The sequence below is a fragment of the Nerophis ophidion genome, linkage group LG06 (assembly GCF_033978795.1).
Source record: "Nerophis ophidion isolate RoL-2023_Sa linkage group LG06, RoL_Noph_v1.0, whole genome shotgun sequence".
NCBI lineage: Eukaryota > Metazoa > Chordata > Actinopteri > Syngnathiformes > Syngnathidae > Nerophis > Nerophis ophidion.
This window is the reverse complement of record NC_084616.1, coordinates 18,763,784-18,778,088: the sequence shown is the minus strand read 5'-3', so window position 1 is coordinate 18,778,088 and position 14,305 is coordinate 18,763,784. Positions and strand designations below refer to the sequence as shown.

General features: G+C 42.0%; 2 protein-coding genes across 3 annotated transcripts in view; both read right to left on the bottom strand.

Moving 5' to 3' along the window:
• Positions 1-14,305, bottom strand: part of fbln2 (fibulin 2) — a 345,987-nt gene that overhangs the window by 37,733 nt on the left and 293,949 nt on the right.
• Positions 1,833-13,919, bottom strand: LOC133554326 (acidic mammalian chitinase-like). 2 transcript variants are annotated; one of them, XM_061902930.1, is made up of 12 exons: positions 13,835-13,919; positions 13,703-13,742; positions 13,595-13,624; positions 13,293-13,497; positions 10,391-10,447; positions 10,134-10,299; positions 9,940-10,064; positions 9,734-9,857; positions 9,468-9,650; positions 3,007-3,123; positions 2,561-2,693; positions 1,833-2,472 (listed from the first exon to the last, which is right to left on the bottom strand). In XM_061902930.1, exons 2-12 carry the CDS (start codon positions 13,725-13,727, stop codon positions 2,132-2,134), a joined length of 1,506 nt encoding a protein of 501 aa, XP_061758914.1. In that variant the 5' UTR covers positions 13,728-13,742; positions 13,835-13,919; the 3' UTR covers positions 1,833-2,131. The 2 variants fall into 2 exon arrangements, with proteins under 2 accessions (XP_061758914.1, XP_061758913.1); XM_061902929.1 differs by having other exon boundaries at positions 13,703-13,886.

Sequence of the window (14,305 nt, the reverse complement as noted above, 5' to 3'; positions counted from 1 at the left end):
TTATTTGTCATGTAGTCATATTGATGCAACAAAAGCATGTATTTAAGGAGTGAGTCCATCATAAATATTGTTTCCAACAAATTAGAAAAAAATGTATCTTCAAGTTGTGGTTGCGGCTGTTTTTATTGCATTCCAGCCTTGCATACGCCCCTGCCTCTTTGATTGGAAATCAGATTATTACTGTGCCTTTCTGAATGATTTTTGTTTTTTATTTACGGACTATCAAGAATATTTATGTTGTGAAGGAAACGAGGAGCATGCTTCACAACCAGTAGGCCTTCTACGTGTCCCTTCTGAGGTCTGTGGTCTCCAGTGCGAACAACCCTCGATAGGTGCCTCCCCCTCCTGGTAAAGACCATTTTGAAAGTTGGAAGAATAAGCAGGGGTTACCAGTAGCAGTTTCTCTATTCTCACCAATGTCTGTCGCCGATTTGTGAAAATGCCGCCATGTGCCCTCTGTTGATGGCCTGTTCCGTTACATTTCTGTTTTTATGTTATGTTATGTTGTTTTCATTTATCATTTACCTGCTACTTCTGGTTATGTAGGCCCTTGCCTCTCTAGCTTCTGTGGAGTTGTCATTGAGTCGGTGGAAGGTGGGTGCACTGAGCACACCTGATGTCTACTACCCTGTGGCTTTTAAAGCTGATTGCCCGCACCTATATCTATTGTGTGTATTGCATTGGCACTCACCAATACTATTTATTTTTGTTTTATTCTGCTTGTGCTCTGCAGAATAGAGACTTGCACCATTTCTGGGGTACCATCGTTAAACCGAGCGTAAAGAGAATATATTCATGTTTAACTAATAACTACCGGTATTGCTAAAAATCACGTTGCCTGAAACAACCTTGAGTGAGAATAGCAGACCAAACTAACTCTATACTAACTAGAGATTTCCGATAATATTGGATTGCCGCTATTACATACACACACAAACTCATGACGACATACCCTTACTCAAAAAATCCCAGTTGGGGAAAAAGAAAAAACCTTGAAAATGGATGGCAGTGGTAAGGACCCCCACCCTCCTAGGGTGAATGCCTGCAATTGATGTCCACTGAGTACAGTTATTGAATTGTTAAATTAGTTTTGTTAAGTAAGTAAATGGTTAAATTGATAGATAAAGTGGGAGTCCAGTCAAGTCAATTGAGAAACCAACAGATAGTCGTGGGGAGAAGGGTTACTTCGTCCAGGCTCAGCCGGTCAGATACGCAGATACGTCTAAAGCTGTGCTTGAAAGAGTGGTCCAAACACATATAAACAATATACGAAGGTTGTTCAAAATGTTTTCAAATATTTTCTGTGTTTTAGTGTCACCATTTATCATTAGAGGGTGAAAAGAATCAATAGATGAAGGTGAAAAAAAAGAAAAGTAATACGAAAAATTGTGAAAGAAAAAAGATGTAAATAAGCTGATGCATTTTAGTAAAATAAAAAGTACAAATCCCCAAAATGTTATGAGTACATAAATAATAAAAATCAATTCAAAGAAGTAAAGACATATCAAAAGTAAATGGATATAAATTAAGTACAGGTGTAATAAAACAGAAAAAAATATTGTATATATTATATCTCTGATTTTTGCATGAGTCACTTTCCAGACCTCAAGCAAACGGTGAAAACCTGTAGATGGATGCACCCCCCCAAAAAAAGCCTATTTTTGATAGGTCCTCAATACTGTATGTAGGTCTGATAAGCATCACCCAAATAATGACTCTGCAGTCTAACTAAAGAAGTTTGCCTAAAGTCAAACCTGTTAAAGTAAATACATTTTGTATATGATACATAAGTAATAATGATACTGGAAAGATGAATCAAACACATCAAACCATTTTTTGTCAAGAGTGTTTTAATAGTGTGGAGTTGAATAATGGTCAAATATTCAAATGTTATTTACACGTGTGCAATTCTGAGTATATAGTTGCCCAGTAGTAGTAAAAAAAAGGTAGACTGTAACAAAAGTGAGGATCTTTATGATGCAATTTTCAGGTGGTTGTCAGAAACAACGAAAACCATGGGATTGTCCTGTGCTATATTTACTACTGTATATTCCTTTTTAATTAAGATGGTAGACTAGAAACATACTATGTTGTCTTGTTTAAGAAAGGAAATTATTTCACACTGTATGTATTATGGCCAATTACAGCAATTGCATTGTTTATTGAAAACAAGACTCGCAGGGCACCTCTGGATGAATGTGCGTCCATGGAAGCACTGGTAAAAGGTGGCCTTGTCATCACTATTGACATAAAGGTCATCAGGTTTTCCAACACAGAAGCCGCTACCGGAAGCAGCAGTTGTGGTGGTGGATTTGGAAGTGGTGGTTGTTTGGAAATTGGTAGTTGGTTGAGAATCGGTGGTTTTTGGGGGATTAGTAGTTGGTTGGAAATTGGTAGTTGGTTGGAAATTTGTGGTTGTTGCCATCGTGGACTGAGATGAGTTTGTGGTTTCCAGAGTTGGTGTTGGGAAATCTAACAAGATAAAGTAAATTATAGTGAAACAGATGAATTATGGACTTGTCAGACAGATTATTTGCTTTATTTTCAACAAACTCCTGACCTGAACCCAGAAGAGAGCGCAGGTAACTGATGAGTGGGTAGTTTCCTTGTCCACAGAACTGTCCATTGAAATCATCAAGATCCAGAGCCCAGATAAAAGCTCCTCCAAAATGTTCTTCTTTCAGGTATTGTGCCTGTGCGAAAACATGAACAGAGTGCCCATCCAGTTAAAAATATTAGGTTGAAGGCAACAGTGCTTACAGAGCTCAATGCCACACTGAATCAATAGTTGCATAGTTATTTTAGTTCATGTGATTCAAATGGTCATCAAATGTACATCCAAGAAGCTCACACAGCGATCAAATATCAATTAATAGATATGGCAGAACATTGTGAGTGTACCTTGGTTAGCTAATCTTAATAACTATTGGTAAACTACACTGTGAGAACTGTTTTTTACATAGCCTGTAATCACTTAAATTGTGATTAAAGTAAGCCATTTTTTACCTTGATTTCAATGCTCTGTCTGTTATCAAACCCAACCCATGCATTGCCTCTGATGGCATATGGCACCTTCTGCTCGTCAATCCATTGAAGACTTCCTACTTTGAGGAATGTGCAAATCTGTAATAATGAAAGAAACCAATGTTAATATATAAATAAATATATGTATGTACAGTATTTATTTTGGTTAGGCAGGTAGGTAGGTCAGTAAAAAAACTAGAGGCTAAATCATCCCTACAAGCCTGAGCTGGGAAACCTGCGAAACAGGCTTGTAGTAGTACAGGTAGTATTTTGCTCTGGGACTGTTTTTCTGCCAATGGAACTGGTGCTTTAAATGGGACAATGAAAGATTACCGCCAAATTTTTTAGGACAACCTAAAATCGTTAGCCCGGAGGTTGGGTCTTGAGCGCAGTTGAGTGTTCCAACAGGACAATGACCCCAAAAACACGTCAAGAGTGGTAAAGGAAAGGCTAAATCAGGCTAGAATTAAGGTTTTAGAATGGCTGTCGCAAACTCCTGACTTAAACGTGTGGACAATGCTGAAGTAACAAGTCCATGTCAGAAAACCAACACATTTAGCTAAACTGCACCAATTTCGTCAAGACGAGTGGTCAAAAATTCAAGCAGAAGCTTGTGATTGCTACCAAAAGTGCCTTATTTCAGTGAAACTTTCCTAAGGACATGTAAGTAAATATTAACGTTGCTTTATATACTTTTGACCCAGCAGAGTTGGTCACATTTTCAGTAGACCCATAATAAATTCATTAAAAAGCACCAAACTTCATGAATGTTATTTTATGACCAACAAGTATGTGCTCCAATCACTCTATCACAAACGAAGAAGAGTTGGAGAAATTATTGGAAACTCAAGACAGCCATGACATTATGTTGTTAACAAGTGTGTGTAAACTTTTGATCGCGATTGTGTATGTATACATATATGTATATATATATATATATATATATATATATATATATATATATACTTGTTCATACTTGCATACTTGTTCAACAGGCATACAGGTTACACTGAGGGTTGTGATATAAACAACTTTAACACTCTTACCAATATGCGCCACACTGTGAACCCACACCAAACAAGAATGACAAACACATATTGGGAGAACATCTGCACTGTAACACAACATAAACACAACAGAACAAATACCCAGAATCCCATGCATCCCAAACTCTTCCATTATACACCCCCCCCCCGTGCGTCGGTTGAGGTGGGCGGGGTTTGGTGGTAGCGGGGGTGTATAATGTAGAGCGGTTTAGTTTGGGATACATGGGATTCTGGGTATTTGTTCTGTTGTGTTTATGTTGTGTTACAGTGCAGGTGTTCTCCCGAAATATGTTTGTCATTCTTGTTTGGTGTGGTTTTACAGTGTGGCGCATATTAGTAAGAGTGCTAAAGTTGTTTATATCACAACCCTCAGTGTAACCTGTATGGCTGTTGAGCAAGTATACTTGCAGTCGCTTATGTGTGTTTGCAGATGCCTCATACAACATATGAATGGGCTGGTAAGCTGTTTGTTACGTTTGTACGTTTGTAGAGGGCGTTAAATGCATTGTCATCATAGCACGCCCTTATTATTGTTGTTTGGGTAAAAACCAGCAGACAGTCGAGAGAATGGTTGCTCGGAAACTCGGTAGTCTGCCGGAAAAATTGAGGTGGTTGGCAAATGTGATGTTGTCAAGCGGCATTCAAATAAAACTCGCAGGCCGCACTAATATTAAATTTTCATATTTAGGTGCGGGCCGCATGTTTGAGACCCCTGGTTAGTACATAGCACAAAGCAAAAAAAAAACTTTGTAAGTTGTGTTATTTCATTTTAAATTTCAAAAGAGTATTGTGGCTCCCATAGTTTTCTTTATTTTGTGAAACGGGTCAAAATGGCTCTGAGTGGTAAAGGTTGCTGACCCCTGATATATATACATATATATATATATATATATATATATATATATATATATATATATATATATATATATAAGAGCAGCTCGAAGACTTCTATGGATATACTACAACAGAGACTCAGTTTTCCCTCGCCCAGACGCGGGTTACCGGGGCCCCCCTCTGGAGCCAGGCCCTGAGGTGGGGCACGATGGTGAGCGCCTGGTGGCCGGGCCTGTTCCCATGGGGCCCGGCCGGGCACAGCCCGAAGAGGCAACGTGGGTCACCCCTCCAATGGGCTCACCACCCATAGCAGGGGCCATAGAGGTCGGGTGCAATGTGAGCTGGGCGACAGCCGAAGGCAGGGCACTTGGCGGTCCGATCCTCGGCTACAGAAGCTAGCTCTTGGGACGTGGAACGTCACGTCACTGTGGGGGAAAGAGCCTGAGCTAGTGCGCGAAGTCGAGAAATTCCGGCTGGATATAGTCGGACTCACTTCGACGCACAGCAAGGGCTCTGGAACCACTTCTCTCGAGAGGGATTGGACCCTCTTCCACTCTGGCGTTGCCGGCAGTGAGAGGCGACGGGCTGGGGTGGCAATTCTTGTTTCTCCCCGGCTCAAAGCCTGTACGTTGGAGTTCAACCCGGTGGACGAAAGGGTAGCCTCCCTCCGCCTTCGGGTGGGGGGACGGGTCCTGACTGTTGTTTGTGCTTATGCACCAAACAGCAGTTCAGAGTACCCACCCTTTTTGGGAGCACTCGAGGGAGTACTGGAAAGTGCTCCCCCGGGTGATTCCCTTGTCCTACTGGGAGACTTCAACGCTCATGTTGGCAACGACAGTGAGACCTGGAGAGGCGTGATTGGGAAGAATGGCCGCCCGGATCTGAACCCGAGTGGTGTTTTGTTATTGGACTTTTGTGCTCGTCACAGTTTGTCCATAACAAACACCATGTTCAAACATAAGGGTGTCCATATGTGCACTTGGTACCAGGACACCCTAGGCAGCAGTTCCATGATCGACTTTGTAGTTGTGTCATCGGATTTGCGGCCTCATGTTTTGGACACTCGGGTGAAGAGAGGGGCGGAGCTTTCTGCCGATCACCACCTGGTGGTGAGTTGGCTGCGATGGTGGGGGAGGATGCCGGACAGACCTGGGAGGCCCAAACGTATTGTGAGGGTCTGCTGGGAACGTCTGGCAGAGTCTCCTGTCAGACAAAGTTTCAATTCCCACCTCCGGAAGAACTTTGAACATGTCACGAGGGAGGTGCTGGACATTGAGTCCGAGTGGACCATGTTCCGCACCTCTATTGTCGATGCGGCAGATCGGAGCTGTGGCCGCAAGGTAGTTGGTGCCTGTCGGGGCGGCAATCCTAAAACCCCTTGGTGGACACCAGCGGTGAGGGATGCCGTCAAGCTGAAGAAGGAGTCCTATCGGGTCCTTTTGGCTCATAGGACTCCGGAGGCAGTGGACAGGTACCGACAGGCCAAGCGGTGTGCAGCTTCAGCGGTCGCGGAGGCAAAAACTCGGACATGGGAGGAGTTCGGGGAAGCCATGGAAAACGACTTCCGGACGGCTTCGAAGCGATTCTGAACCACCATACGCCGCTTCAGGAAGGGGAAGCAGTGCACTATCAACACCGTGTATGGTGCGGATGGTGTTCTGCTGACCTCGACTGCGGATGTTGTGAATAGGTGGAAGGAATACTTCGAAGACCTCCTCAATCCCACCAACACGTCTTCCTATGAGGAAGCAGTACCTGGGGAATCTGTGGTGGACTCTCCTATTTCTGGGGCTGAGGTCGCTGAGGTAGTTAAAAAGCTCCTCGGTGGCAAGGCCCCAGGGGTGGACGAGACCCGCCCGGAGTTCCTTAAGGCTCTGGATGCTGTGGGGCTGTCTTGATTGACAAGACTTTGCAGCATTGCGTGGATATCGGGGGCGGTACCTCTGGATTGGGAGACCGGGGTGGTGGTTCCTCTCTTTAAGAAGGGGGACCGGAGGGTGTGTTCCAACTATCGTGGGATCACACTCCTCAGCCTTCCCGGTAAGGTTTATTCAGGTGTACTGGAGAGGAGGCTACGTCGGATAGTCGAACCTCGGATTCAGGAGGAACAGTGTGGTTTTCGTCCTGGTCGTGGAACTGTGGACCAGCTCTATACTCTCGGCAGGGTTCTTGAGGGTGCATGGGAGTTTGCCCAACCAGTCTACATGTGCTTTGTGGACTTGGAGAAGGCATTTGACCGTGTCCCTCGGGAAGTCCTGTTGGGAGTGCTCAGAGAGTATGGGGTATCGGACTGTCTTATTGTGGCGGTCCGTTCCCTGTACGATCAGTGCCAGAGCTTGGTCCGCATTGCCGGCAGTAAGTCAAACACATTTCCAGTGAGGGTTGGACTCCGCCAAGGCTGTCCTTTGTCGCCGATTCTGTTCATAACTTTTATGGACAGAATTTCTAGGCGCAGTCAAGGCGTTGAGGGGTTCCAGTTTGGTAACCGCAAGATTAGGTCTCTGCTTTTTGCAGATGATGTGGTCCTGATGGCTTCATCTGACCGGGATCTTCAGCTCTCGCTGGATCGGTTCGCAGCCGAGTGTGAAGCGACCGGAATGAGAATCAGCACCTCCAAGTCCGAGTCCATGGTTCTCGCCCGGAAAAGGGTGGAATGCCATCTCCGGGTTGGGGAGGAGACCCTGCCCCAAGTGGAGGAGTTCAAATACCTAGGAGTCTTGTTCACGAGTGAGGGAAGAGTGGATCGTGAGATCGACAGGCGGATCGGTGCGGCGTCTTCAGTAATGCGGACGTTGTACCGATCCGTTGTGGTGAAGAAGGAGCTGAGCCGGAAGGCAAAGCTCTCAATTTACCGGTCAATCTACGTTCCCATCCTCACCTATGGTCATGAGCTTTGGGTCATGACCGAAAGGATAAGATCACGGGTACAAGCGGCCGAAATGAGTTTCCTCCGCCGTGTGGCGGGGCTCTCCCTTAGAGATAGGGTGAGAAGCTCTGCCATCCGGGAGGAACTCAAAGTCAAGCCGCTGCTCCTTCACATCGAGAGGAGCCAGATGAGGTGGTTCGGGCATTTGGTCAGGATGCCACCCGAACGCCTCCCTAGGGAGGTGTTTAGGGCACGTCCAACCGGTAGGAGGCCACGGGGAAGACCCAGGACACGTTGGGAAGACTATGTCTCCCGGCTGGCCTGGGAACGCCTCGGGATCCCCCGGGAAGAGCTAGACGAAGTGGCTGGGGAGAGGGAAGTCTGGGTTTCCCTGCTTAGGCTGTTGCCCCCGCGACCCGACCTCGGATAAGCGGAAGATGATGGATGGATGGATGGATATGAAAATGAAGTGTATCATGTGAGGCTACATGTGAGCTGGCTTGTCAAAGGCTAAACTTACATTACAGTTTAGAAAACTGTTGAAATATGTAGACATTTGATTAGTCACAAACCTGAAAAGGACAAATGAGATACAATGGTGATGCCTGTTGTGATAATAAAAAAGTCAGGGGGTTCCAAATGGTGGCATAGTGAGTGTCAGGGATTATAATACAGTAAGGGCTTCTGTAACTCTATGGAAAACAGCTTTACTGGGAAATATTTTATGGTGTTTACCCTCACTGTAGAACCTAAAAACCTATTATTTTTGCATTTGACATAACCAAAATTATCTTAGCAGGTTTTAATCCATTTAATTTTCTCAAACTACTGCACCTTGCCTGTCTCTCCATTTGTTCTCTCTGCCAGAAACAATGCAGTTAGCTGTAGCTATTTGCTGCCAAACTGAGAAAAAGGGACAGCCAAAGCAAACGGCACGCACCAAGACGCTAAAAAAGTTGCAATGAGTTTAATATGTAAGATATCAGACAAACTGGCATGGTTTGGCTTAGGCTGTGGCAAACTGTCCAGCATCTTGTAAACAGTGCAGCGTTTAAACTGCTGTAGCAAGCGAGAGAGTCAAATATTATTGCATTTCTTTGTTTTCTCAATACTTTTTATTACTTGATTTTATTATGTGCATCTTTGAATTGTACACACACACATATATATATATATATATATATATATATATATATTATTATTTTTTTTTTAATTTAACGTTACATCCCTAATGGTTACACTTTTCAGTGGTCCCCTCCAAGGTTTCTCATTGTGCCCATTGGGTTGAGTTTGTTCATGCCCTGATCTGAGCCAAGGATGTTGCTGTGGCTTGGGTAAACTTCTACCATACTAACATAATCCACTGATGTCACATATTAGAAAACATCAAGCGGACCGTTCGGACAAAGTATAAAGGAAGACAGGATTGTTTTATAAATATCTCCACAATGCCTCCATGGTTTGATTAAAAAAAATTCAAGAGTTATGCAGATCCTAAATACTCATAAGCAGCTATCATTACGTATGAAAAGTTAGTTTTGCATAAAAAGGCCCCTTTGACCTGGCCACCTGACCTGACCTAACATATGGTTTGCAAAAATAGACATGGGTCTAAAGTTCTTAGAACATTTCCAAGAAGGCGGTTTGTTTACTCAATGGAACATTAAGAAATGAAATGAACTAGTCTGTTGACCAACCTCATAGTAAGACCAGAACCCAGCTTCACGAGTGTAGGGCCCAGCTGAGGCCGGTCCGTTGGCAGGCGCTCCAACGCCATTAGATGCTGAAGTTGTACGAAATGTGCGCCCGTATGTGGCAATACCGACATTGAGCTTGTCTGGAGAAGCTCCTTGGTCTCGCCAGTATTTCATTGCAAAGTCCTATAAGAGGGAAGAGAAAAATATGTATTGTGCACGAAACTCTTATGATTGCATAGCAGTAGTTTGTTGTATATTTTACTCACTGTATTGTAGTAGATATTATCCCCTTCATCAAAAGACGAGCGGTAAAGGGGGCTGTTGTGACCGGTGAATGGGTCCCATGCTCCATGAAAATCATAGGTCATGATATTCAAAAAGTCTAACAACCTGTTTGACACCACAGGACATTTTAAAGCTTGCATAGGAACAAAACTAGCTGTCTTCAACAAACCTTACCCACTTAACTTACTTAGAAACTTGTGCAATCTCATAACCATTGTCAATATTTCCCTTGCCAGCAGCCACTGCAGCTGTGAGCAACAGGCGTGACTGGTTGGTCCTTGCAGCTTCTTCCTCAAAGGCGGCCAGTAATTCCTACATGTAATTAAAGATAATTAGACATGTTTCTGTAATTTGAGATCATTTAATGTTCTTCCGGCTGACCTGGCAAAGCACTGTGAACCTCATTTTATCCTCCGGTGGACTCCCTCGAGCTCCAGGATACTCCCAGTCCAGGTCCAGTCCGTCAAAGCCATACTCTCGCAAGAATTTGATGGAAGACTGGATGAATGTCTGGCGGTTGACCGGGGTGGAAGTCATGATGGTAAATCTGTTGGCATGGGAAACAGTGTTTCATATTACCAGTCATACCGGTGTTTGAATATTGCCATGACTACTTGTTTCGTTCATTTCAGACTCACTGTGTGGTTCCAAAGTTCCATCCACCAACAGCCAACAGCGTTTTCAACTGGGGGTTTCTGTTACATGTATAAATCATGTGATTAAAAACATACAGTAGTACTATCAGCATTTTTAAATACACATCAATTTAGACAGTTAATATGGTATCCGACATGTACTTAATTGCTTTGTGTGCAGTGATTAGCTTTTAACTGTGTCTTTTTGTTTCACTTGTGGACTTTGTGGTTACTTTGTTACCATTATTATTATTATTATTATTATTATTATTTTATATATTTTTTTTGCTTGGTTGTCTGGTTGTGTTTTTCGAGACAGCTAGTATAATTTGTCTGGAATTCTGGGCCCCATAACACCCTCCCCCACAACACTTGCCAATAGGGGGCCTTAGGAACTGTACCCAATATGAACGTTAAAATCTTGTCCCGTTGACATCGTGTATTGTCTCATCTCATGAGATGAATGTATCGTCAAACACCTATTTTATTTCTGTAGCTTCATGGCAGCCCCGGTTGAACTCTTATTCTGTCAGTTTTGAGAATGCTCTATTTTGTCCTAAATTAAGCATTTTCAAGCATAGCAATTGTTAAATGAATAAAACAAATCCTACAGTTATATTGACTCACTATATGACACCAAACTAACCAGGCCATGCTCTTCATTATTGTGGCCACTGGTTGGTTCAGCATTACTATATTGTGGTGGTTCTTAACCTTCGTCTTGTGTTAGGGTCGGCACCGAGCCGTTTTAGTTTTTAAATGCATAAGAACACCACATACATTTATTTTTTTGCATCAAAGCTTTTTGACTTTGTCAGGAACTTCTTTGTCAACAAAATAAAACATTTTAATTTTTTTCACTAAATTATAAAATGCTCTGGTAGAAATTATGCCCTTGGTGTTGTTAGGGTCGGTTTCGACCCAGTTATAAAAATAAGATGATAAAGCAATGATAAGAGCCGAAACTGAACACACTGACAGCCAGCTCCTCTCCCAATCATGTGAGCTTTAGTGGATTCTCATTTTACCTTGTTATCCTGTACAAAAACAAACAAAAGACGGACACTAAAAGTGTCACTTTTTGCCACTCTGATTTTGTTTTTTTATTAGTTTTGGAACTAGTAATCTATTTCTCTTGATTTCATTTGCTTGATTGGTTGTTGTTTGTTTGATGTTGGATTTCTGTTGCTGAAAAAAATACTTTTTAGCCTTTTTCTTGAAGTAAATATATATGGGTCGAAATTGACCCGTAACACCATAAATGTTACTATAGTTAAAATTCTTAAAATGAAAAAATAAATAAAACACATTTATTTAAGAGATGTGTTCTAATACCCCTTAGTAATGGTTAGGTAACACAACAACCTTTTTTTTATGTATATGATTCTCTTGAGGTTCGTTTTACCATTTTTAAAAATTGAAATCGAGGGGTATACTGACAAAAAAAGGCCCAATGGCCCAAACCAAAAATATTAAAACCAATATTTTCAAGGATAAGGAAGACTAACGAGGTAACCAAGAGATGAGAAACAAATTGGATGATAGATCATTGTTTTTAGTGTATTTTACAGCTGATTTAAGACATGGGTCAAAACCGACCCGTTAACATAAGAGATGGTAACAGAAAGCTAACACAAGAGGAAGGTTAAAGGTTTTTTCTACTTAAACCTTCTCAGTGGTGTTGTGGTTAGAGTGTCCGCCCTGAGATCGGTAGGTCGTGAGTTCAAACCCCGGCCGAGTCATACCAAAGACAATAAAAGTGGGATCCATTACCTATCTGCTTGGCACTCAGCATCAAGGGTTGTAATTAGGGGTTAAATCACCAAAAATTATTCCTGGGCGTGGCCACCACTGCTGCCCATTGCTCTCTCACATCACAGAAGGTGGAACAAGGGGATGGATCAAATGCAGAGAAAAAATTTCACCACAATCATTGGTACCTTAACTTTAACTTTTTCACCAAGTACCACCTCAGAAAACTCCTGGCTCTCCAAGTATCACCATAATGACCAACATTACAATAGCGTTTAGGCCTAAATATTCATTACAACCAGGCAAAGGTTTTATTCAACAAGTATATATAATATTTTGGCCACTATAGCATTACACACAATTTGAACGGTAACACTGTGTTTGAATGTTTAAATAAGTGATTATTTGGCGTACCACTAGATGGAGCCTGCGTACCCACTGCTGTATTAAATTAAGAGAATGTAAAAGTGACTAAAGGGAGTTATTTAAAAGTCTAAAGGGCTCGCATAATGTTAAAAGTTAAAAAATGTTTAATGCTCTAATTTATAATAATGATTCGTACTTCACAGAAATTCCTTTATCGCGGTCATTTCCGGAACCAATTAAAAGTGGTAAAGGAGGCATTACTATATTCGATATTTAAATAGTAGTTACCATTATAGTCATTTTGTAATTGTCATTCAACGTCACTATAATTCAAATTTTTTAATTGTCGTGTTTGGTTTATGGGTTTGTTCCATGAGATGTTTTATCAATGAAAAAAATTTAAGTAAAATGTGAATCCTGATGAGGATAAATTTGGAATCTTGAACGCTATACATTCAATAAAATGGTTCGATGCATCTATAAAAAGACACATTCCATGAACAATTAAATGTGGCGTTAAGCCAACAAATCGACAATATAACATAAATGAGGCGTGGTGATTTTAAGTTATGAGTCCTGTGCTTGAAGCTGAATATATTGTTTGGATGCATTTTATTTAACTATCCTCACCAGAGCTTTGAGTTTTTGTATTGTATTTACTTCTATCGATGAGCATTATACAAACCACACTTTTCTATCATAAAAAAACAAACAGACATTGCAGTCTCACACAAACATGCTTGCAAGTTAAAAGAAAAAAAACATTGAACGACAGAAGCTAACTGACCTTTGCTTGAGTTGATTGAAATACTTATACATAACTTCATCGTTCCATTCGTAGGTGGACAGCTCATTAGAGGGGCTAATGATTGAGAAGGCGTAGATCAGATGTGTGCAGAGGTTGGGGTCCACATTTTGGGGGAAATATTTCCCAACACCTGGCCTGTACTGGGACCAGTTGGTGAAATAGCACACCAGCTTGCTGGAAGACACTGATTAACAAAGGAAGAGCAATGACATGAAAAAAAGCTCACCTTGGTAGTGAAAAAGGCTATTGTGAAAATAGTAAGTGATATTGCAAAAGCATACCGATTTGGAGGCACATCAGAAGTGACAATCCTGGGGAAAAAGCATTCAGTTAGGGATATGCTGATGTTATGCCACAGCCTTTAGTCTAAATAGAAACAATGCGCTTACCAGTCAAGACCTTTAGGTGAGCCATGGTGTGACCTCCAAACTATGAAAAGAAAGGGACTTGAATTTTTTGCAATTGGTTATGAATTCCGCCGTCTGCACAGCATAAATAGATGAACAAGAACTGATAAAAACCTCTGAGGTCTTTACTGGTCCAAGGTGATTGGGTGGATGTAAGCATTTTCTGTGTGGGAGTGTGCTTTATAGGTATGATAAGAAAGGGGACAAAGGGGCATGGGACAGCAATGAGATGATGATCCCTTGGGGCACAATTGGCGCTGCAAAATATATCCCATTAGTTGAGTACTTTCTATACTATCTATCTTTCTTGTAAGATAAGACAGAACAAGCACAACTAAGGTTATGTAAAGGCTCCTCTACAGATAAGAGCATCTTGATAATGGTGGATTTGTCTTCCCACGAGGAGCACAGTTTTATTTATAAACCAGCTTCCTGTAGTTTACATTTCTGCTTCTTGTGTCTCTGATGTACCTACGTTTAGCCTTCTTTCTACTTTTTGTTAGGAAATTATAATAGAGTAGAACTACACCCGATTAGTTCCGCAATAGGGTAACGAGGCAATTAGGTATTTGATGAAGCACTTGC